Source organism: Dipodomys merriami, unplaced genomic scaffold (genome assembly GCF_024711535.1).
Source record: "Dipodomys merriami isolate MVZ:Mamm:240054 unplaced genomic scaffold, mDipMer1.0.p SCAF_2, whole genome shotgun sequence".
Lineage (NCBI taxonomy): Eukaryota > Metazoa > Chordata > Mammalia > Rodentia > Heteromyidae > Dipodomys > Dipodomys merriami.
The window spans coordinates 45709763-45731580 of NW_027203381.1; the positions used below are offsets into that span (position 1 = coordinate 45709763).

A 21818-nucleotide genomic window follows, 5' to 3' on the forward strand; every position below is an offset into this window, starting at 1 on the left:
ACTCTCTGTGTCTCAGGTATGACTCCACGGCGGTGGTTGCCGCCGCGACCCCGCCGCCGGAGCGGCAGCTGATGCGTTTCCTTGGCTTCCCCTCTCTTGTCTAACTCTCTGTCCTGTGATGGCACACTTGGTGTGATTCTCTGGCTTAGGACTGTTCACTGGAATTCTAAAACTACTTTCTATGCGAGAGCTTGTTCAGATTCCAGCTTCTCCTCCGCCATCTTCCCGGAACTCCTCAGTCTGTGAGACTTTTATTTCCACTAAACTACTGAGAAATAAGCCAGCAATGGAGCTGTGGCTCAAGTTGTAGAATACTAGCCTTGAGCACAAAGAGGCTTGGGGACACTTCCCAGTCCCTTAATTCCAGCCCCAGGACCAGAAATAAATAAATAAATAAATAAATAAATAAATAAATAAATAAATAAATAAATAAATAAATCCTTTCCTTCACAAGAAATAAAAACATGTTTCTCTGGATCTCCTTAAGCCATGAGCTGTTATTGGATACTCTGGACACAATTGAACATATTGGCATGAGGAATTATTATCAGTAGATACTGCAAATCTTAGTCTCCACACACCATTTAGTACTAGGGCTGGTGCTTTTACCACTTGAATCATGCCTTGTTTTCATCCATTGCTGGTTAATGGAAGATAGGATCATGTGGACATTTCTACCTGGACTGTCTTTGAACCTTGATTCTCTGGAATATCAGTCTCCTGAGTAGGTGGAATTACAGGTGTGTGACATAGGTACCTAACTAAAAAATGTATTTTTGAAATGTGAAAAGATTAGGCAGAATGCCGGTGGCTCATGCTTGTGAGCCCAGCTACTCAAGAAACTAAGATTTGAGGATTGACATTCAAAGCCAGTCTGGGCAAGAAAGTTACTGAGATTCTCATCTCCAATTAAGCTTCAAAAAGCTGGGAGGGAAGCTATGGTTCAAGTTGTAGAGCACTACCTTTGAACACAAAAGCTCAGCAGCACTCAGGCCCTGAGTTCAAGCTTCAGGACCAACCAGGTGGGGGTGGGAGTGGGGGGCGGAAATAGGTGGAGCAAAAGCCAGAGGTTGAACTGTGGCTCCAGCCTTTAGGGGAAAAGTGAAAACATAAGGCCCCAGGGGGAAAATAACCTCATTAACTAAAAGTTTCATTAACTCTTAAAGTTTATTTAATGGTCTGAGAGCTAGTGGCACACTCTTACTTCCAATTAACCACCAGAAACCAGAAATGTCATTGTAGCCAGGAGCCAGTGGCTCATGTCTATCATCCTAGCTACTCAGGAGGCTGAGATCTGAGAATCACTGTTCAAAGCTAGCCTGGGCAGGAAAAGTCCATGAGACTCTTATCTCCAATAAACTCCAATAAAAACTGAAAGTGGTAGAGTGCTCACCTTGAGCTGAAGAGCTGAGGGACAGTGTCCAGGCCCAGAGTTCAAGCCCCACGACAACGACCACAACGAAGGAGGAGAAGGAGGAGGAGGAGGAGGAGGAGGAGGAGGAGGAGGAGGAGGAAGGAGGAGGAGGAGGAGGAGGAGGAGGAGGAGGAAGGAGAAGAAGGAGAAAGAGAAGAAGGAGGAGGAGGAGGAGGAGGAGGAAGGAGAAGAAGGAGAAGAAGAAGGAGGAGGAGGAGAAGGAAGAGGAGGAGGAGGAGGAGGAGAAGGAGAAAGAGGAGGAGGAGGAGAAGGAGGAGAAGGAGGAGGAGAAGGAGGAGGAGAAGGAGGTGGTGGTGGAGGTAGTGTCGTTGTGACTCAAAGGGGTAGAGCACTGGCCTTGAGCAAAAGAGCTCAGGGACAACACCTAGGCTGTGAGTTCAAACCCCACAACCAACAACAACAACAAAAAAATGGATTTTCTTCCATTTCCATAGATTCTAAATAATTCTTTAAAATATTTTTTTCTCTACGGAGGCATTTTCCTTCTTTTACCAGTTTTTTAAACCTGTTAAAACTGCTAGTTCCCACTTTATGTATTTGCATAAGCAATTTATTCAACCTGTAGTTTCTACTACATATGTATATGCATGAACAGCATTTTGTATAGTTTACACCCATATGGGAAATGATTATTCTACACAATGCCTAGTTGTAGTTACTCAACAGAATGACTTTAAATGATACCTTGTACCATTCTAAACATGTTCCTTAACACATATCCCTGAACAAATCCCAAGAAGAAACATCAATAACACACTTTACCCAATAGAGGGAGCTCAAGGCACTTCTTGATGCGAGAGCTGTAAAGACAAAAGGCAATCCTTAGATATCTGTAACTGAATCTTTACCCAGGGGATGTAGATTTTAAGAGATTTTGTGCTGCTTCTATGGGAAGAAGTATAGATAAAATTAAACTGGAGAAAAATACATATTTTATTGGAACTTTTCCTTGCATGGACCAAGCTTTTGATGGCTCCCTCCGTACCCTGACTAGGGTGGGAAAAGATCATACCTAGGATTATCCCTCTACTGGAGGACAGGAAAGAATCAGGGAAGGTTAAGAAATAGACACAAGACTAGGGCAGAGGGGCTGGGAAGGTGGCTCAGTGGTAGAGCACTTGCCTTGCATGCCTGAGGCCCTGGGTAATTCCTCAGCACCACATAAGCAAAAAGAAAAAAGCCAGAAGTGGCGCTGTGGCTCAAGTGGTAGAGCGCTAGCCTTGAGCTGAAGAGCTGAGGGACAGCGCCCAGGCCCAGAGTTCAGGCCCCACGACCGAACCCCCCCCAAAAAAAGACTAGGGCAGAGCTAACTATGTGGGCCTTCTTCTAGTCTAGGAACAAAGCAATACATATTGGCCTTGTCATTGCTACCTAGCCAGTAATAAGGATGAATTTGTCTGAACAGCTTTCTACTTATTCCCTCATTGGCACTCTCCAGTGCCTAATTTAATGATACCAATCTTCTAATAGCATTATCACATCCACATTGGCTAACAGCAAATGGGACAGTATAATTTTCCTCCTTTTCTGAAATAATGAAAATAAATGCAATGAGGTAAAGTCATCTGCATAAGGTCACAAATTCGTTCTGAACAAATGTCAGCCTTCAATAATTTATAATGGATGCCCATGTAATTGTAACCCCTCTGTACAGTATTTTCGTAATAAAAAATAAATAAAAATTTTAAAAAAATAATAATTTATAATGGATTAACAATCATATTACTTTAACACAAACTCTATTTTCAATAAACCTTTAATTCAGTAGAAATAACATTTTATTTGAAGTGAATCATAAAGTTAAGATATTCCAAAAAAAACCAACCCTATATAGAAATGAAAAAAGATTGCATAGGTAAGATGGCAGAAAGTTAACAGGGGACAAACAGAGCTCTGTCCGAAGATGCAGAGTTTTTTTGGGGTCCCACCAAGCTATGTGCATCTAGACAGTCCCATTCTGAAAGCTATATTTATACAGAGATTTATATCAAAGAAGAAAGTTGTAAGCTGCCTGCATAAGAAGACAGATGTAAGCGCCCGCTGGCAATGGTGGTGGCCTAGGGAGCCACAGTAAAGGTGGCAGCAGCAGTGACAGCGATCACGTGCCCATGAGTTTTCCACTCACCTCCAGCATGAATTTAAAGTCCGGGAATGGGAATCCACATCCCAGCCAGCCACAGAGGGGTGCCGAGACAATTCGTCACATTGCAGATGGTCCAACACACCAAGGGAAAGTGTGATGACCTCACAAAAGCCATCCTCCCTTCCTCTGAGAACAACCTCTTGAAGGAAACCCTCCTGCTCCTCGGGAAGTACACCATCTTCGGAAGTGGCCTAGAGCCTGCAGAGCATCTGGCTGACAAGACTTGCCAGGGAAGCATCACCATTTTTGAAGAGTGCAAAGGAATCTGAGGTGGTTACACCTCTCCTCTCTGGTGGAAAAGAAAAAGAAACACCAAGAGGGGAGGTAGCCCTGCCCAGGAGAGGCAGCCCTCGGCCCTCAACAGCAAAGAAGAAAGACAAGCTCAGCATTTCAGATACATGGCAGCTCAGCCCATGGCTAGCTTGGCACCTTGGAATTACAAAGCCAAAAGAATCTGAAATCTCTCTAGACTGGACAGGTTGTAAGAGCTGCGGGCGAATTCAGGCTGGGCTAAAAGGAGGGCCTGGGCGCTAGCCACTTGAGAAAGCCACAGATTCTAGACCACTAAGTCCCACCCACCCCCACGCTTGCTGCAGAGATTCTAAGTGGCAGAAAACAGCCACATCCCTCTTGGTCTACCACACACAGCAAATCCTTCCTCCCACTAAGTTAGGCTGGGAAGAGGCCTACAAAGATTCCAAGTTTGTAAGTCAGAACTTTATTCTGCCCTCTCAAACTGATTTGAGAATTCATCTGTTCACTTTGAGTTATAAGTAGGTTCAGACAGGCCTAAGTGTGGGAACCCACAGCATAGCCACATCCCCATAGCAAGAAGGCTTGTAAATCCAACTGAGCCGCAAGGAAAGCTGACCACCACGCAGAAATAAAAGACTCCACCAAAAGACTGAATAGTGGACATTGGGGAGATAAAAGATTCCTCAAACAAATTGGAAAACACTAGTTATTGCAAATAAGGGAAACCATAGGACCTATGTTTCTTTGCACCTGGCTTACTTCACTTAATATAATTTTTTCCAAGTCTTTCCATTTCCTAACAAATGGGGCAATGTCATTCTTTCTGATGGAGGCATAGAATTCCATTGTGTATATATACCACATAAGTTGATGTTAGAGAAATGAGCCCTAAGATAGGTATTCAAATGTTTTTTTTTCTTTCATGCGATTGTTTCTAACACATTTATATGATTATTTCTTTGTTGCTTTTATGTCCCTCCCCCATGGTGTAACTCCTGTTTTCACTGTATTTGATGTTGTTATAATTTGTGGAGGGAAAGTGAAAAAACAAATCGTTTAAATAGGGATACAGGTGGACCCATTGCAACAATGAGACGTACAAGTCATTATGTCGAAAACGAACTTTACAACTTTATTGGGGAGGGGTGGAGGAGGGTTGGGTGAGGGGCAGGGGATGGGAAGGGGAAAGAAAGGAGGAGGCAACAATGCTTGATAAGAAAGGTACCCATTTACAGGTGGACCCGTTGCAACAATGAGAAGTACAAGTTGTCATGTTGAGAATGAACTTTACAACTTTGGTGGGAGGGTGGGGAGGATTGGGTGGGGGCGGGGGGAGACTGAGAAGGGATGGGAAGGGTAAACAAAGGAGGAAGCTACAATGCTTGATAAGAAATGTACTCACTATCTTGCCCATGTAATTGTAACCCCTCTGTACAGTATTTTCACAATTAAAAAAAAAGAAATGTACTCATTATCTTGCCCATGTAATTGTAACCCCTCTGAACAGTATTTTCACAATAAAAAAAAATTGGAAAACACTTTTTTTTCTTTTTGTTTCCTTTTTCATTGCTGTTTTGTTTTAGATATACAGTCTACAGTGATTACTAGGCCTCTGTCTTAATTGTGTGCATACTTAATTATGGCTATATTTTTGATGCTCAATGTTCTATTTCTCTATTATTCTTAGTATTTTTAAATTTTATATTACTTTTATATATAATTGTTATTATTTTTTTCTTTTTTGCAGGTCTTAATTCTCTTCTTTCTGTTTCCTTCCCATTCTTTATTCTTCTATTGTTATTTGCTTCTCCCTCTAGTGAGAACAATCTCTTAATATTTCTGTTAATTTCATTGTAACCTGTTTTCCTTTATTTCTGGCCCTTCTCTCCTCCTTTGTTTTCTTTAGTGCATTGATCCCTATTGGTTTGTCTGTGAATAAGATTGTATTTTTTTTCATTTTGACTTGTCTCATTGCATCATCCTGTAATCCTTTCGGTTCAGAAGGCTGAGATGTGAGGATCCAGATTCCAGGCTAGTTCTACCAGAAAAGTTCCTGAGACTTATCTCCAATGAGCTAAAAACATGTTACAAGTGGAAACATGGCTGAAGTGATAGAGTGCTAGCCTTGAACAAAACTACGCAGAGACATTGCCTAGATCCTGAATTCAAGAACCAGAGCTGGCACCAGGAAAGAACAAAAACAAAAGCTGGGTTTGGTCATTCATATCTGTCATCCCAGCTACACTGGAGACATTAAATATGAGCATCCCTGTTCAGACCTGCCTGGTCTAAAAAGAGACACCAACAGAACAGTGGTGTCCAACTGTGGCAACACAGTGTGTGAGGGGATCTTGGCAACAGCCAACAGCATGTGGGATCCAAACTGTCCGACTGTAGTCAGCCTGCATCGCAACCTCTGCACCCTGGCCATGTGCAGGAAGGAGGCTTACCCTCTCACTCACCGCCCATAGGAGGACGTACTGCCCCATCCAGCCTCTCATGCCCAGGACAAGCCCTCTGGGGGCGAGGAGGAAAAGAAGGCAGGAGAGACACAGAGCCACCCAAAAGTGAAAACTTTGAGGAAGCTTTTCTCTCCCCAGTGTCCACTATTCAGTCTTTTGGTGGAATCTTTTATTTCTGTGTGGTGGTCAGCTTTCCTTGCAGCTCGGTTGGATTCACAAGCCTTCTTGCTATGGGGATGTGGCTGTGCTGTGGATTCCCACACTCAGGCCTGTCTGAACCTGACTTATAACTCAAAGTGAACAGATGAATTCTCAAATCAGCTTGAGAGGGCAGAATAAAGTTCTGACTTACAAACTTGGAGTCTTCGTAGAGAACAGAAGCACATATGTGTCCATGTTGGAAAAGAGACCAGTGTGATTGAAGAGACAGGAAAGAGGGGATGGCCAAGGCTGATTCCAGGGCTTGGAAATGATACCAGCTGTCCCTGCTGAAACACAGCCTTGCTGTAACCCACTGCTGACAGCCACACAATGAGAATGTCACAGTTGCTTTGTTCCCACAGGCAGGCATGTTGATCCCAGGCCTCAACTCTCAGGTCCCCATGAGGAAGGGGCTGTGTCCTTTAGAGAGACTCTGTATCAGAGGCCACAACACTTTGGGCTGAGCCTCAGTGCTTTTCTCTTGGCTGCTTAGGACCTGGTAGGGCTTGAGCCCTGAGGCCTGTCCACTGGGAAGCCCATAGTGTCTCACAGGGTTCCTTAGAATGAGAGATGAGAGGAGACAGACACAGAAGGAAGGAGAGAGGAATAAAGATCAAGGGAGAGACAGAGCCACCCAAAGGTGAAAACTGCCTTTCTGAGAATTCATGTGCTGAGTATAGGAGAACTTGAGAGGAAATTGCTACAGGCCTTGGCACCAGGAGGCCTAGGACCCAACTGGATCTCCTCCAAGGTGGTGTCTGCAGTCCCCAGGCCTACTGGGGACGAGGTAGTGGGGTGGAGAGTTGTGTGCCTGTTCAGGGCAAGCAGGAGGTGAGAGGAGGAGCCATTTGGGGAGGCTTTGTCAGAAGGAAGGGCTCAAGTGAAGGGACCTCCAGGGATGACCTCACTTCCTTCAGAATGCAACTTAGAACCTTGGTATCCCGGCAGCCACAGTCAACACACGCCCCACGCAGCTCACTGGTATGGCTAACCAACATCCAGGAGATGCTTGCTGGGTGTTTCAAAAATCATAGAGCCTCAGGCCTCCAGGAAGAGAGGAGAGGGTGCTTGGCTCATGTGTGTAGACCCTGGGCCAGCCCTGGACACCGACACTTCTGGAGATGTTGCTCTAGGACCCCACAGGTGACATGGGGAGGCCCAGGGCAGTGAATGACTAAACAGCACAACACACCTGATTCTCCTGACCATCATCAGCACTTCCTTCCATGTATGGTGTGTGTGTGTGTGTGTGTGTGTATGCTTGTGTGCATGCATGCATGTGCACATGTGGGTGATTAGTCATTTCTTTTCAAGTAATTCACTGTAGTGTATGGCAAGGAGTCTTCTCTGGTCACCTAGTTTCAACCTGAACTCTTCCTCCTTGGTCCCACTGCAGGATGTAGCCCCAAGCCAGGAGGAAGCCTGCAGGGCAGGCACACTGGAGCAGCTGGTGGATCACTTGGTGCCTGCCCAGCTGACCGGGGACCACTTCTTCGTCCCCACCTTCCTATCCACTTACCGAAAATTTGCCAAACCCCAGCAGGTACTGGATCTGCTGTTCCAAAGGTGAGCAACAACTCCAAGGTCAGCGGCTGCTTTCCTCCAGACTGAGCCTGGGAATGACCTGCCCATCTCTGAGGGCTACTTGGATCCTGGAAAGGGGAGGTGACCAGAGACTGTGCCAGGGCCATGTGAAACGAGATTTGGAAGCACTTGCCAAGCATGCCCCTGTGTTGTGTGCTACCCAGGAGTGTGGGCTCATGTCTGTGGCCTTCTCAGGAAACAGCTAAATGCCTTCAGACAAAGCAGTCTGTCCATTTAGGAGGAGGGTTTCTAACCAAGATGTAGACAGAGCAAGGGTGGCTAAAGGCAGAGTGAGGAACAGGAAGCACAGGATTATCAGGGGAGGGACTGGCGGTCCTCCTCCACTGCATGGAGAGGAAGCCCCTAGGGTGTCATGGCGGTTCCCAGGCACTGAACCTAGAAAATCCTGATGGTTGCAGGCAGGCTTCAACACATGGACAGACAGCCAGTAACTCTCAAATTCCTCACACTTTCACTAGGTGTGAGGCTCTCCAGGAGTCTTCTAAACAGGATGAAATCCTCCCTTGCTCCAGCCAGGATGGCATGCAACAGGACCAACTCAGAAAGTGAGTGGACTTGGGTCTCCAAAGAGGGCATTTTTCCCACAATGGTGCCAGTTTTGAGTATTGGGGTATAGGCAAGCACTGGAACACACAACTCAGGATTCTCACCAGAAGGCCAAAGTGTGGACTTTCTCTGCAGGAGGAGGAAAGCTGTGGACTGGGGTGCTGTTGTGATCACTGGTGGAGGCTCCAGCTCAGAGCTGAGCCCTGTGACAGTCCATCCTCCCCAGGGCCACAGAGCCCAGGCTTGCCCTCCCTGGCCAGGGGATCCCAAGGAGGGTTAGGCTATTGCTGCATAGTCATAGGCCCTCAGCTGATCCTAGGAATGTCGGTGAGAGTGCAGGGCCAGGCTGGCCAACCAGAAGCATGTGGTGGGGAGACAGCCCACATGCGGCTCATGGGGACTGAGGCAGCAGAGCCACCAGCTGATGTGAAACAGGAACCGGTGCATGCCAGGCATACAACAGACCCTCATGGACACTATAGTCATTTGGGACAGGTTGGAGAGAGGCAGGAGGCTGTGGGCCTTCCTGGAGAGAAGAGAGCTGCTCATAACATTGACTGGGGACTGGCTGCCTGGACATTACCTCGAGTCCCCACTAGGTTCCCTGGCCTGTCACTACCTTACCACCAAAGCTGCCTGGGATGAGGTGTACTAGCCTCGGGCTGGACAGACAAGGTACTTATGCCCAGCTTCTTCAAGGTGCTGAGTGAGGCTTAAGGGTATGGGAGCACTGGCCCAGGTTTCTGACTCTGCTGCCCACCATCTGCCCCTAGTGCCATCTCATCTATCCTGGGCATGTGGCTGGATCAGTACTGGGAGGACTTCTGCCAGCCTCCACAGTTTCCCTGCCTCAAGCAGCTCCTGGATCATCTGAAGGTCTATATGGCAGGAACGGACGTGGAGGGCCGTGCACACCTTCTCCTGGCTCAGATGGAGGCCCAACAGCACAGCCAGGCAGAGCCTGATGGTGTGGAACGTGGGACTGGGATGCAGAGAAAATAGGGTGTAAATGGTGTGGACCCCCGCTGGGAGCGGGCTCCAAACCTGGCCTTGGCCCAGGAGGAAAGAGGAGCCTGAAACACTGAGTGGGAGCAGGGAAGGTGAAGAATAGGATCTGGGGAGGGGAGGGAGACAGGTTGGGGAGGTACAGGGAAGAGGATCTCCTCTGTCTACTTAAAGACTCAGCATAACGCAAGAATGGAGAGGCTGTGTCTCCTCCTGCAGCTCCACCACTAACCCCAGTGCAAGTCCAGAGCTAGATCCAGCTCCATTGCTGACTCTGGCATGCAGCCCAGGGGGAAGACCATCATCAGGGGCAGACCAAGGGCCGAATTCAGCCTTGTCTCTAGTGAGCAATCCTATGACAACACCAGCATCAGCTGTGCAAGGACAGCCATCTCCCCCCGGCCCTCTGGAGCTACTTTGCACGGGAGCTTCAACATCCTGTCCCTGCCTGGAGGCAATCCCCCCATGGCTTCTGTGTAGACTCCCAAGACAGCATCTAATCCATATCTGGTGCACAAATCATCCTGGGCACCTGCTCCACAGCCCGGGTGGGGTCCCACATATCTGTCGATTTGGAGCGGCACCCAGCATCCTTTCCTTCACACAAAGCTTCCTCTCCTCCTTCAGGGACCACAGAGAATGTGCTGAGCAAGGAGAAGCCTGATGTCCTGGCCTTCCCTCCCCCGCTGGTGGCAGAGCAGCTCACGTGGATGGATGCGGTGAGGGCTGGGCACGGCACACAGGGGGAAGCGGGGGGGGGGGGGGGGGGGGGGGGGGGGGGGAGGGGGGGCGGGGACAGGCTGCCTTCTGCACGTTGCTGCCTTCTCGTTCTGTTCCTTCCCTGAGAGCCCAAGGTTTCATCCAGACCAAGCTCCACCATGGCTCACCCTGTCTGGGACAGTCACTATAGTGGAGATGACACCCAGGCCCTTCCCAGGGGCTGTGAGAAATGGGGCACTGGAACAGAGGTGCAACCTGGCCCACAGCTCACCCTCATTTGCCAGGCGCCTCTTGAGCCACAGCACCCACTAGGCACCTGGTGTCTATCAGAGCCTAGTACAGACATCAAAAGAGCCAGAGAAGTAGGATCTGTGCCTGCTAACAAACACACAGACATGACGTGGCTGGGTCAGGGCGCAGATGCTCCCTGGGCCATGCGGGCAGAGTCACAGTGGGCAGCAGACACTGAGGTGAGGTAGAATAACGCAAGTGTAGCACACACCATGCCTAGAAAGTCCCACAAGCTCCAGACAACCCCTCCACATCCTGACTTCCATGCCCAACTGAAGGATGCCAATCTGGACTTGGTTATTCTGGTCTGGGCCTGCCCAAGGAGAGACATTCATCCATTTCACAGGAACTGTTCCAGAAGGTGGTGCCCCACCACTGCCTGCTCTCTGTCTGTTCCCAGAGGGACAAAAAGGACATGGAGAACTTGGCCCCCACCATCCGGGCCACCTTTACACAGTTCCACAGAGTTTTCTCCTGCGTCCTCACCACCTGCGTTGGAGATCACAGCATGCAGGCCTGCAACAGGGCACGTGTGCTGGAGCATTGGATCATGGTGGCCATGGTATGCCACAGCCCCTGCCCAGGCAGTCTTTACAATGTGCTCAGAGCTTTCTGTGGACCCCAGTCCTTCCTTGCGAGAGCCATGCTGCCTGGCCACCCACAGCCCATCCAGCAAGTGGCTGGTGCTCACTCCTTCCTCACACTCAGAACTTAGGGAGACCTCCAACAGGGCCTGGTCAGTTCTCATGCCTTGCCAAATCTCTCCGAGCTCCCTAGCATCCCTCTGCCCGTGGGGAGCAGGACATGAGTGGCCGCAGTAGCAGGCAAGCCTCACACAGTGTTCCTCTGCAGGAATGCCGAGTCCTGAGGAACTTTTCCTCCCTCCACGCCATCGTCTCTGCTCTGCAGAGCACGGCCATGCAGCGCATGCAGAACACATGGCATGAGGTCTCCAGGTGGGTTTCCCTCTCCACAGGAGCTGTGGACACACAAGGCCTGGCCAGCTTGACCCTCGTTCAGCCCCACGCCCAATCGTGCATGACCTGGGCTGCTGGGCTGGGCCTCTTCACTGCCTACGCTCTGCTTGTTCACTCTTTGGCAGCATTCAGCTCCCTATCTGCCTCAAGCAGGACAGAGACCCATGAGCGTCCCAGGTTTGCTGTGGTAGTCAGAGATCTCTGTCCAGTTGGAATCCAAGCAGAGTTGCCTAACGCAAGTGGGGTGGCCTCCATCAGGCCAGGATGAAGAAATCGCTCCAGGCTCCTGGATCACTGGGGGCTCCATGCAGTCCTTTGGAAACCTCGTGTCCAGGGAATTGGCAGGCCTGGTTCTACAGCCAGATGAAGTCCCAGTCCCTTCTCTCTCACCTCCCCATTTGTCATCTTCTCTCTGCCCCTCCTGCAGAGACAGCTTGCAGGTATTCCAGAAGCTCTCAGAGATCATTTCTCCTGCGTGCTATTACTTCAGGACCAAAGTGCTGCTATTCCAGGTAGTGGGAAGTGGGCAGAGAAGAAAGAGGGACTTGAGGGCACAAGACAGACACAGTTCCAATAGCAAGTTCTATTCATTTTGCTCGGTGCCCATTCTGCAGTCCTTGTGCTTTTGTGCTCAAGGCTGGTGCTCTACCAGAACATTTCCGTCACAACTCCACTCCAATATTTGGTAATTAATTCAAGATCACAGTCTCACTGACTCTATAGCTCAGGCAAGCTTTCAACTGGGATCCTCAGAGCTCAGCCTCTTGAGGGCTACTATGAAAGTCAGAAGCTACTGATGCCTTTCTGCTGAAGGTGCTAAGTTCCAAAGGCACTAATTTCTTAGCTGCACTGCTCAAGGGTGAGGCGTGGCATATCTCAGGGCTGTCCAAGGGGCCAAAAGACCTGGTGTCCATTAGGTTTGGATCCAAACACCCAGACTCAGCAGGTTTACCTAGAGAAGCTCTGTCTCTCGGTGATCTTCCTAGATCAGACACTGCTGATGGCCACACTACACAGGGGAGCTGAGGGCAACTTGGCAAGGGTGGTCAGGCACTTCTGACTCCTCCCTGCAATCCTAACTGCAAATGACTGGGAGCCAAATCCACAGCACTCAATTAACCATGAATACCCAGAAGTGAAGTGGTAGTTCAAGGGTTACTACTGTGAACCACAAAAATAAAAAAAATATATAAACACAAGGAGAAATGAGAGACAATTTCATACAAACTCATGGAGCACATCTTCACACACTTCTCCAGCAGCTTCTATGGAAAGCAGCAGCAGATTGCACACCTCAAATCCCCTAGCACATTGGTTGGCCTTCTCCCTTTGGGATCCAACTCCTCTCAGGACCAGACACAAACAGGAGCACTCACTGACTGGAGATTTGCATGTACACCTTGCAGATGAAGAAGCAGGCAGAGGGAGGGCAGATCACTCCCCTGGGAATCCACAACAGTGAGTGCTGGAGCAGAGTCTAGAAATGAGCAGCCAGCTGACAGGAGCACATATGTCCAGGGCTCTCGATGTCCCCAGGTCTGGGGACAAAGGAGAAGAGGACACCTGCCTCAGTTGCTCTCCTCTCAATAATGACAGGAGCCTTGTGACTTTGCCTCCAAGGACAAGAAGGCCAAGAGAGGCCAGAGGCAGTCAGAGGAGACGGTGAGTGACTATGTCCTAAAGGCACCAAGGATGCCCGAGAGAAGAGAGAAGTGACATGCACCTGCCCTTCTCACCTTTTGCCCTCTTGCCTAAAATAACCCCATAGCCATGGGCTTCTCACTGTGGCAATCCCTTGTCCTGAGAAGCTACCAGAGGGAAAGGAGAAGTGGTAGCCACCTGACCCAGTATGGCAGCGCCTACGTGGCGGGCAGGGGGGGCTGGGGGGCTTCAGTGGCTTGGGGATGTGCAATCACAAACCTGATGCCATTTGCAGTGCCAACTGCCAACAAGGGGCTCTGACAGAGGTGGCCAGAGGTTCCTCAACTTACTCTTCCATGAAAGGCTCTGTGAGGATGGAGGCTGGCTAAGAAGCCCTGGGAGGAGGGCCCCTAGGCCTTTGCTCATCAGCCCACCCAATCCCACAGGTTAGGATCAAGGGCACCATTCCCTACCTGGAAACATTCCTATCAGACTTCAGGATGATTGACACTGCCTTTAGAGATTTCCTGGATGTGAGTAGCCTCGGCCCAACTTGGAGGCTGGGGCTGGGACAGAAAATGCCAAGCTGAGCCCTAAGGTGTAGACAACAGGGCACAGTGGGCACTGCCAGTCCCTCTGGGGGAAGTGGAGGTAAGGAAGGGTTGGGTGGAGGAGACAGTAGAGGGACAAAGCAGAGGCAAACTGTGGGCCAGTGAGCCTTCTCACCTGAAGCCTCAGTCTCTCCAATGTCTCAGACGTGTTGAACAATTAGGTCTCAGAATCTCTTGGGCCAGGTATCCAGGTCCCACAGGACAGATGTCCTTAGTCCCATGGAGGAGCCCCCACTCCCTGGAGATGGAGCAGCCCCTGACATACAGAGAGCTGGAGGAGGGTCTGCTTACTACTCACATTGCTGTGTGCCTTCTAGGAGGGAATCATCCATTATGAGAAATTGCGAAAGGTGAGTTTCAGGGGCCCTTCCTGAGTGGGTGGGGACCGGCAATGGAGTCAGCTCACTTCCTCCCCAGCCCCTGTGATGTATGGGGACATTTGATGCAGAGACAAGATCTTCCAGAAGGCAGGTTGGGAGTGTGAAGTGAGAGCCCACAGAGCTCCCACTGTGACTGCGTGTGGACCCAGATATGACAGCGCAGGGCAGCCTGCTACCACCCCTAAGCGAGAGACTCCCAGCACAATCCTCGCAAGTGGGTCATTCCCCGGCCACCACACACAAACCTGTTCCCTATCCTCATGCTTTGCCGGCCAGGAATATACAATCATGGAGCAACTGAAGCAGCTACAGTCAAGCTGCAGCTATGACCATATCACACCAAATGAGAAATTTCTGGCCTGGTTCAGGAGCCTGGAGCGGCTCAGCGAGGAAGCCAGGTGAGTTGGGGGGACAGTGGACCAGTGACTGGAGCCTGGCACACAGGATGGGGTGACATCCTGAGGGTCTGAGGTCTCACATACATGGGGTGGGCAGGAGCTGGGCAGCAGGCTCTGAATTGCAGGCAGGCAACGGGAGGACCCCAAGCTTCTACCTTGATCACCTCACAGCCACCCTTGTCTTAGCTATGACCTGTCATGTGCACTGGAGCCCCAGAGGCAGACTGACACTGCAAGCCTTCCTCCCAAGAAGCACTTTGGCATTTGCAAAGTCTGCAAGAAGTAAGGACCTGGGCTCTGATGGGCAAGGGCCAGGGAAGCCAATGGGCTGGGATGCGGGTGCCAGACAGACCCAGGCTTAGGTCTTTCCACAGGGCAGCCTACGTCTGCCACTCAGTTCTGGCTCTCTGAGCCTCCGTTGCCTCTTCTTTCATGGCTCATCCATCACAGAGGGAAATGGGAAAATGGTGATAGACCAAGATCCTAGGATGGAGTCCCAAGCTCCCAGTGGAAAGGGAATCAGGTGTTAGGGGGTGTCCTCCCTCCAGTAAGCTGGCCCCTCTCTAAAGCTGTCAGGCCCAGAGCACTGGCCTCAGTACCAGTGGCAGCTCCCAGTTCAAGTCGTTGGAGCAGGACAAGTGTGGCCCTGACACCAGCAGCACGGACAACACTGGAGTGCACTGCAACAGCACTGGGAAATCAGCAGGAGCTTCCAGCTCCTACCCAGAGTTCAACAGGAGCCTCATGGGAGAATCCTCAGAAGACCAGGAAAAGGTGACCTCCTGCCATTCCCATAGCCCTCCTTTCCAGTGCCCACCAGGACAGCCCAGCTCCTTGTGTACACTTCTGGAAAGGCCTAGCCCTGGTTTGAGACTGGAACTTCTCCTGATGTTGCTGTCCCCACAGCTCAAGGCATCATGCTGCCAGTCTATTCCAGGGACTATGGCAATCAACCTGGCCTCTCCCAGCCAATCCTCACGCACGGACTCCAGCACACCTGAGACCACCACAGGAAACAGTCAGAGCTGCGTTTCAGGGCACACCAGTGACAGCTCCTCCCGGCATTCATATACCAGGCAGGGAGACTCCTGCGTCATCAGGGTGATCCTGCCTGTGGAAAACAGACGTTTATGCAGAAGCATCTTGGTACGTTAGGGGGAAGGATTTTCTCTTGGTGTCCTCAACCTGCCAGAACACACTCCTCAACTGTGGGATTTCCCATGGACCATCCCTTCCTGTGAGGGGCCAAGGGACAGAGCGAGATCACAGTGCTCAGAACTGGACCTGAAAGGAGGGAGGCAAAAACGTGCCCAGCCTCCAGGTGAGAATGGAACCTCCAGTTGGGACAGCGAGGAGTCCTGGGAGGAAGAAAGGGGACTCAGCTACATGAAGTCCTGGCATCTGCAAGACAGAGTTGACCTGAGATTTTTCTCTTTCTCTGGTTAAGTTTTAAATGCTGGTGCTTTGGGGGAAGGTGGCTCAGTGGCAGAGCGCTTGCCTTGCATGCCTGAGGCCCTGGGTTCAATTCCTCAGCACCACATAAGCAAAAAGAAAAAAGCCAGAAGTGGCACTGTGGCTCAAGTGGTAGAGCGCTAGCCTTGAGTTGAAGAGCTGAGGGACAGTGCCCAGGCCCAGAGTTCAGGCCCCACAACTGGACCAAAAAAAAAAATGCTGGTGCTTGGTTCAGAGGTTACCGATGAATGAAGGTGATTCTTGGAGGAGAAAATTGCCTGTCTCAGAAATGTCCCAGGGACACTACTTAGGAGGCTGCATGCAGTTACAATCACATGTAGGTTGGAGGTCAGGGGCCACAGTGAACTTGTGGTCTGAGAGGTGACCAGGACTCTCTGAGTCTGGGTATTGCTCCCCATGGAGCCAACTCACAACTGATCGACTCACAAGACAGAGGTCTTTCTCCTCTTCAAGATTCTCAGTTGGGCAGAAGTCATGCTTAGCCCCTCCTTCATCATGCTGGGTCTGGTGTCTAGGACACTCCATCCGACTCTGCCCTCTCACAGCCAGAACCTAGAATGGCTGTCACTAGCTGCCATCTGGGGGACTATGTCTTCCTCTCCTCTGGGTTCTCTACCTTAGGGAGCAGAACAAGGGTCCACGCCGTGTCACTCCCCACTGCATCCTCCAACCCAGAGCAGGCCTGGCTTCTAGGAGGCACTAGACACCTGACTGGCTCCAACCTCTCTCAGGGTTGGTGGAGTCCGTTGTGTATTCTTTCACCATGCACACATCTTCTTTTACCCTAAGTGGCAAACAGTTGCAACACAGAGAGGGGAGGACATGGTAGACTCTACAAAGCGTGGAGAAAGAACCATCTTTGTTGCATGGAGAACCCTTTCAGGGAGAGTTGAAACACCCATATCACACCACATGGGACTTCTCTTGGTTACATTCAGATAGCTCCACAGAATCCGTGGCCACTGACCTCAGAGAGGGCATACTGGGCACCAGTCCTAAAGGCCAATTTCCTGTTCTGATCCAGGTGACCAACCAGGAAAAGACCCGAGATGTCATCCTCAAGGCCATGAGGAAGTTCAGGGTGCGGAGATACAAGCCAGAAGACTTAGAGCTGGTGCAGATCATCTCCCAGGATCAAAGTGAGCCCAAAACAAACAGCCAGGGAAAGGAAAGAATCAGGTTGCAGAAGAAAGAGCCTCCCCTCCAAGATACAGCAGCATAAGTGTAGGCACTAGACACCAGGCCCCAAGCCAGCCCTGCAGGCTGCAAGTCTCCTAACTGCCCTGGTAGCACATGGATATGCCTGTCCTTGTCCTGCCTGAGGAGGAAGGAAACAGCCGGTGCAGAGAGACCATCAGTGAGGACTAGAGAGAATGCAGCTGCTGTGTCTGAGCGGTGTCTTTGCTCATAAGAAAAGACTTTCTCTTGCTCCAATGTGGAGAAATGACTTCATAAAGAACCTGAGACTTGGGGCTGGGAAGGTGGCTTAGTGGTAGAGTGCTTGCCTTGCATGCATGAGGCCCTGGGTTCGATTCCTCAGCACCACATAAGCAAAAAGAAAAAAGCCAGAAGTGGTGCTGTGGCTCAAGTGGTAGAGCTCTAGCCTTGAGCTGAAGAGCTGAGGGACAGTGCCCGGGTCCAGAGTTTAGGTCCCATGACCAGACCCAAAAACAAACAAACAAACAAACAAAAGAACGTGAGACTTGGGTGTAGCTCATTTGAAAAATGTGTGTGCCTAACACTCATGAGAACTTTGCACTCTCCCCAGTCCATTCCAATCATGCTCCCTGACAGCCATAATCCAACATTATTACATCAAAGTACATATTCGTAGCTGATTCTCTGTTCTAGAAAGAGGAATATGAACAAAGTCAAGGAATAGTGCATACCCTGAGAGAGCTGGTGAAATCTCAGAGACCATAGGAAAGTTCCTCAATTTCTGCCTGTGAGTTCCTGTTCAAAACTAGCTGAGAAGCCAACTCCCTGGGAATCAGGCCTATAAGCCCAGTTGATCAGGAAGTGGAGTTCTGAGGATCTAGGTTCGAAGCCAGCCTGGGCAGGAAAGTCTGAGACCCCTTTCTCCAATTAACCACAAAAGAGCAGGAAGTGGAGATGCAGCTCAAGTGGTAGAGCACAAAACTTGAAGAAACTGGTCATGAACAAGGCCAAGGCCCTTAGTTAGACAGCTGTGCCAAAACCAGCCTCCCTCCAGCAGACAGTATGTTAGATTGAGGAGATAGAGACAGTGAGATAGACACACATACAGAGAGAGAGAGAGAGAGAGAGAGAGAGAGAGAGAGAGAGAGAGTCAGATGGAAAGAGAGAAGACAGACAGATTACATACAGCACACATAGTGATCACATATACCTGGAACACAAAGGATACTGGGCCATAGTGTCATTGCTTTGTTGAGTTTGCAATGGGCTGAAGAATCTATCAAGTTCTTTGTGGAGATATCCAGCATTGATTTCAACTTCCATGCAGGGTGTGTTCTAAACTCCTTCCTACCTCCATGACCATTCTCATTGTGGCAGCAGCATGGGGTTTTCCTCTCCCAGCCAAGTAAGTCACAGGCCCGGGGAGGCTCAGGAACTAGGATAAGAAGCAACAATGTTTTCAGCCTAGACTTGGTTGACATTAGAAGATTCCCTGACAGAAGAGACTGGGGAGAAATAGGAGCCTAAAAGCAAGACTTACAGCTGTTTAGGGAACACAGGGTTGGAAGCCCATGGAACTCAATGTGAGAAACCTGAATCCAGTGCTTTCTTTTTGTGGTTCTTTTTGTGGTCTATGGAATCCTGGTTTCTGTACAACAGGGCTTACTCTAGGTGGTTTGCAAAAGCCTGTTGTATTTGGAGATGTTCATAATTATGGCAGGGGGGAGGACAGAAGGAGAATGGCCTGTGGATTTCCACCCTCAGCTGCCATGAGCTCGAATCTAAAATTCTTTTCTAAGCAAGGAAGATTTCAGCAGAATCTGTTCCCAGGCAGGACTCACAGGACCTTGGTGATCCTGGCCCCGAATTGGAGGGAAATCAGGGCCTAACTCATACTTGACTTATAATAGACCGTCCTGTTAAGAAGGTTTCTATTCCTCTTCCAACAGAACTGAGGATCCCTGATGATGCAAATGTATTCTATGCGTTGAAGACTATGGACTTCTACCATGTGGTGCTTCGGAAGTACACCTTCCCCCTGAGGACAAACGTCAAGCAGGGATCCAACTCCAGCCTCTTTCACAGGAAGAGAAGTACATCATGCAAATCCTAAGGATGGCATGTCTCCCCTGGGTCTGTCTGGTCAGAGGCTAAGCCCCTGTTGACTACACTGGCCCTGGTCTCCCCATACATTCCTCACCCCCATCTAAGACACTCAGACTCATTCACCCACAACTTATCCTGCTGTCACAATGCTCCTTGACACGGGACAAGCTAGCCTCCCCTCCAGGGACTCCCTCAGAGCCTCGAGCTCCCTCTGCCCTCAGGCTATAGCTGTCCCCTACAAATTGTGACCTGACATTTTGGACTCTAGTGCAGGTCCTCCCCGCTTGTCCACTTGTCTCCTTCCCAGGGCTTTGTTGATTCTTATCCATATGTTTGTAGTTCATATCTCATAGGTTCATTTGGCAGGTCCTAATCATCTATAGGATTATCCATTTGCCTCAATATTCTAGTTTACTGCAAGACAAGTGACTGACATATACCCCGACCGTCCCCTGAATTACAATGGTATTTATTTTGATAGTCTATGTTTGTGTTGATTAATTTGGGTAAGGGTTTGTCAACTGTGTTCATTTTTTCCAACAATCATCTCTTTGTTTCCCTGATTCCTTGAATCATTCTTTTAGCCTTTATTTCATTCCTTGTTCCCTGAACTTTCTTATTTCTTTCTATCTACCAGTGTGGGGTTTGGTTGTTATTATTTTTCTAAGAGCTTGGTGTGCCACCGGTTATTTATTTGAGATCTCTGATATTTTTTTAAGCATGCACACTTAGCTATAAATTTTCCTCCTATACTATTTCATGGCACTGTCCCATATACCCTGTGTTTTCCTCTTTTTTCTTTTCCCCGTTCCTTTCTTTCCTCCCTTTTGCCTTCTCTCTTTCCTTCTTGTTCCTGGCAATCACTGACATGTTTGTCACCTCCAGTGTTTTGTCTTTTCCCCAAAGCCTTCTGCCTCCAGCCACAGAGTACATAAGCTTTCTGATTCAGCTTCTTTCCCTTACTGTTGTAATACACACATACCAAAAGAAAATATATATGTATATATATGTGTATGTATATATGTATGTATGTATGTATATATATATATGTGTGTGTGTGTGTATATATATATATATATATATATATATATATATACAAACTCTAAAGTATAGAAATAATAAGTGTTTGTTGTGGTGGTTTGTTTCTGTTTTATTTTCTTTATGTATAGTTTTTCTGTGTGTCTATCTTGGGGGGACAGCATAGACCTCAAGGGGAAAGGGTGAAAAAGTACAGCAGTAGTGTTCACTGGACACTGTGTTAAGAGTGATCTATATGGGCTGGGGATGTGGCGTAGTGGTAGCATGCTTGCCTAGTGTTCATGAAGCCCTAGGTTTGATTCCTCAGTACCATATAAAGAGAAAAAGCAAGAAACGGTGCTGTGGTTCAAGTGGTAGAGTGCTAGCCTTGAGCAAGAGAAGCTCAGGCACAGTTCCTAGGCCCTGAGTTCAAGCCTCAGGATTGGGGAAAAAAAGTGATTTAAGTAGATTTAATAACATGAGTGAGTCACATGTCATGCTACAATTTTGTTTGCCCATTTTATTTTCTGTAACATTTCCCTTGCTTAATTTGTGGTAGCGTCTTTCAGGATTTAAGACTTTGTGTGTATTTTGTTCAGTCATGACAATTTGGATCATCATTTAGAATAATTCAATTTGTTACATATAATTCATTTGCACTGAATTCTACCTTTATGTTGAAATCAATATATTTGTTAAATACCAATCTATAGTTTGTTATGCTTGTCAATTTTTTGTTTAAAATTAGGTATCATTTTGTTGAATTCTTTTTATTTTAACTTTTTGTGTAATTTAATATTTAGTGCTAGTGTTTAAAAGGCATACCATTAATATTTATTTCTGATACAATATTTAAAAAATTGTCTTCAACTACATAAAGAGCAATTTACTAACAGGAAAAAACTGATCTATACAACTTGCAGGGAGAGACAGAAGGCAGAGACTGCAAGAGACTGAGGGAAGGGATGACACTATTCCAAAGGAAATGTACTCAATACCTGACTTATGTAACTGTTATCCTTCTGTACATCAGATTTAAAATAAATAAATGAAGACAGATAGATAAACAACATAATTTATATTGCAGTGATATTACTATATTAATAAGTTAATATATCAAAATACATTTATTTATATTAATTGATAATTGATAGTTAATTTCATATATTTTTCATCTTTAATTTACACATAGACATTGTGTATATTTACATGGCACAGTGTAACATGCATGTATGCAATGTGTAATGGTCAAATCAAGGAAATTAACACATTCATCGCTTAAACACTTTACTTCTTTGTGTTGGAAACATTCAAAATGCTCTCAACAAACTTTTGGTTTTAAATGCACAATTAATTGTAGTCAATCACAGTTATCCTCGTGTGCTTCAGAACAT

The 21818-nt window shown here is 48.3% G+C and overlaps 1 protein-coding gene across 1 annotated transcript; it reads left to right on the forward strand.

The window, feature by feature from the left end:
* Window positions 1-7414: 7414 nt before the first annotated feature.
* Window positions 7415-21463, forward strand: LOC138831822 (ral guanine nucleotide dissociation stimulator-like). The gene is made up of 18 exons (XM_070028850.1): window positions 7415-7639; window positions 7893-8062; window positions 8560-8646; window positions 9421-9614; window positions 10280-10371; window positions 11010-11225; window positions 11516-11619; window positions 12068-12152; window positions 13237-13302; window positions 13728-13814; window positions 14210-14242; window positions 14549-14670; window positions 14857-14952; window positions 15240-15444; window positions 15577-15816; window positions 17168-17282; window positions 19251-19394; window positions 21348-21463. Exons 1-18 carry the CDS (start codon window positions 7415-7417, stop codon window positions 21461-21463), a joined length of 2397 nt encoding a protein of 798 aa, XP_069884951.1.
* The last annotated feature ends 355 nt before the right edge of the window (window positions 21464-21818 follow it).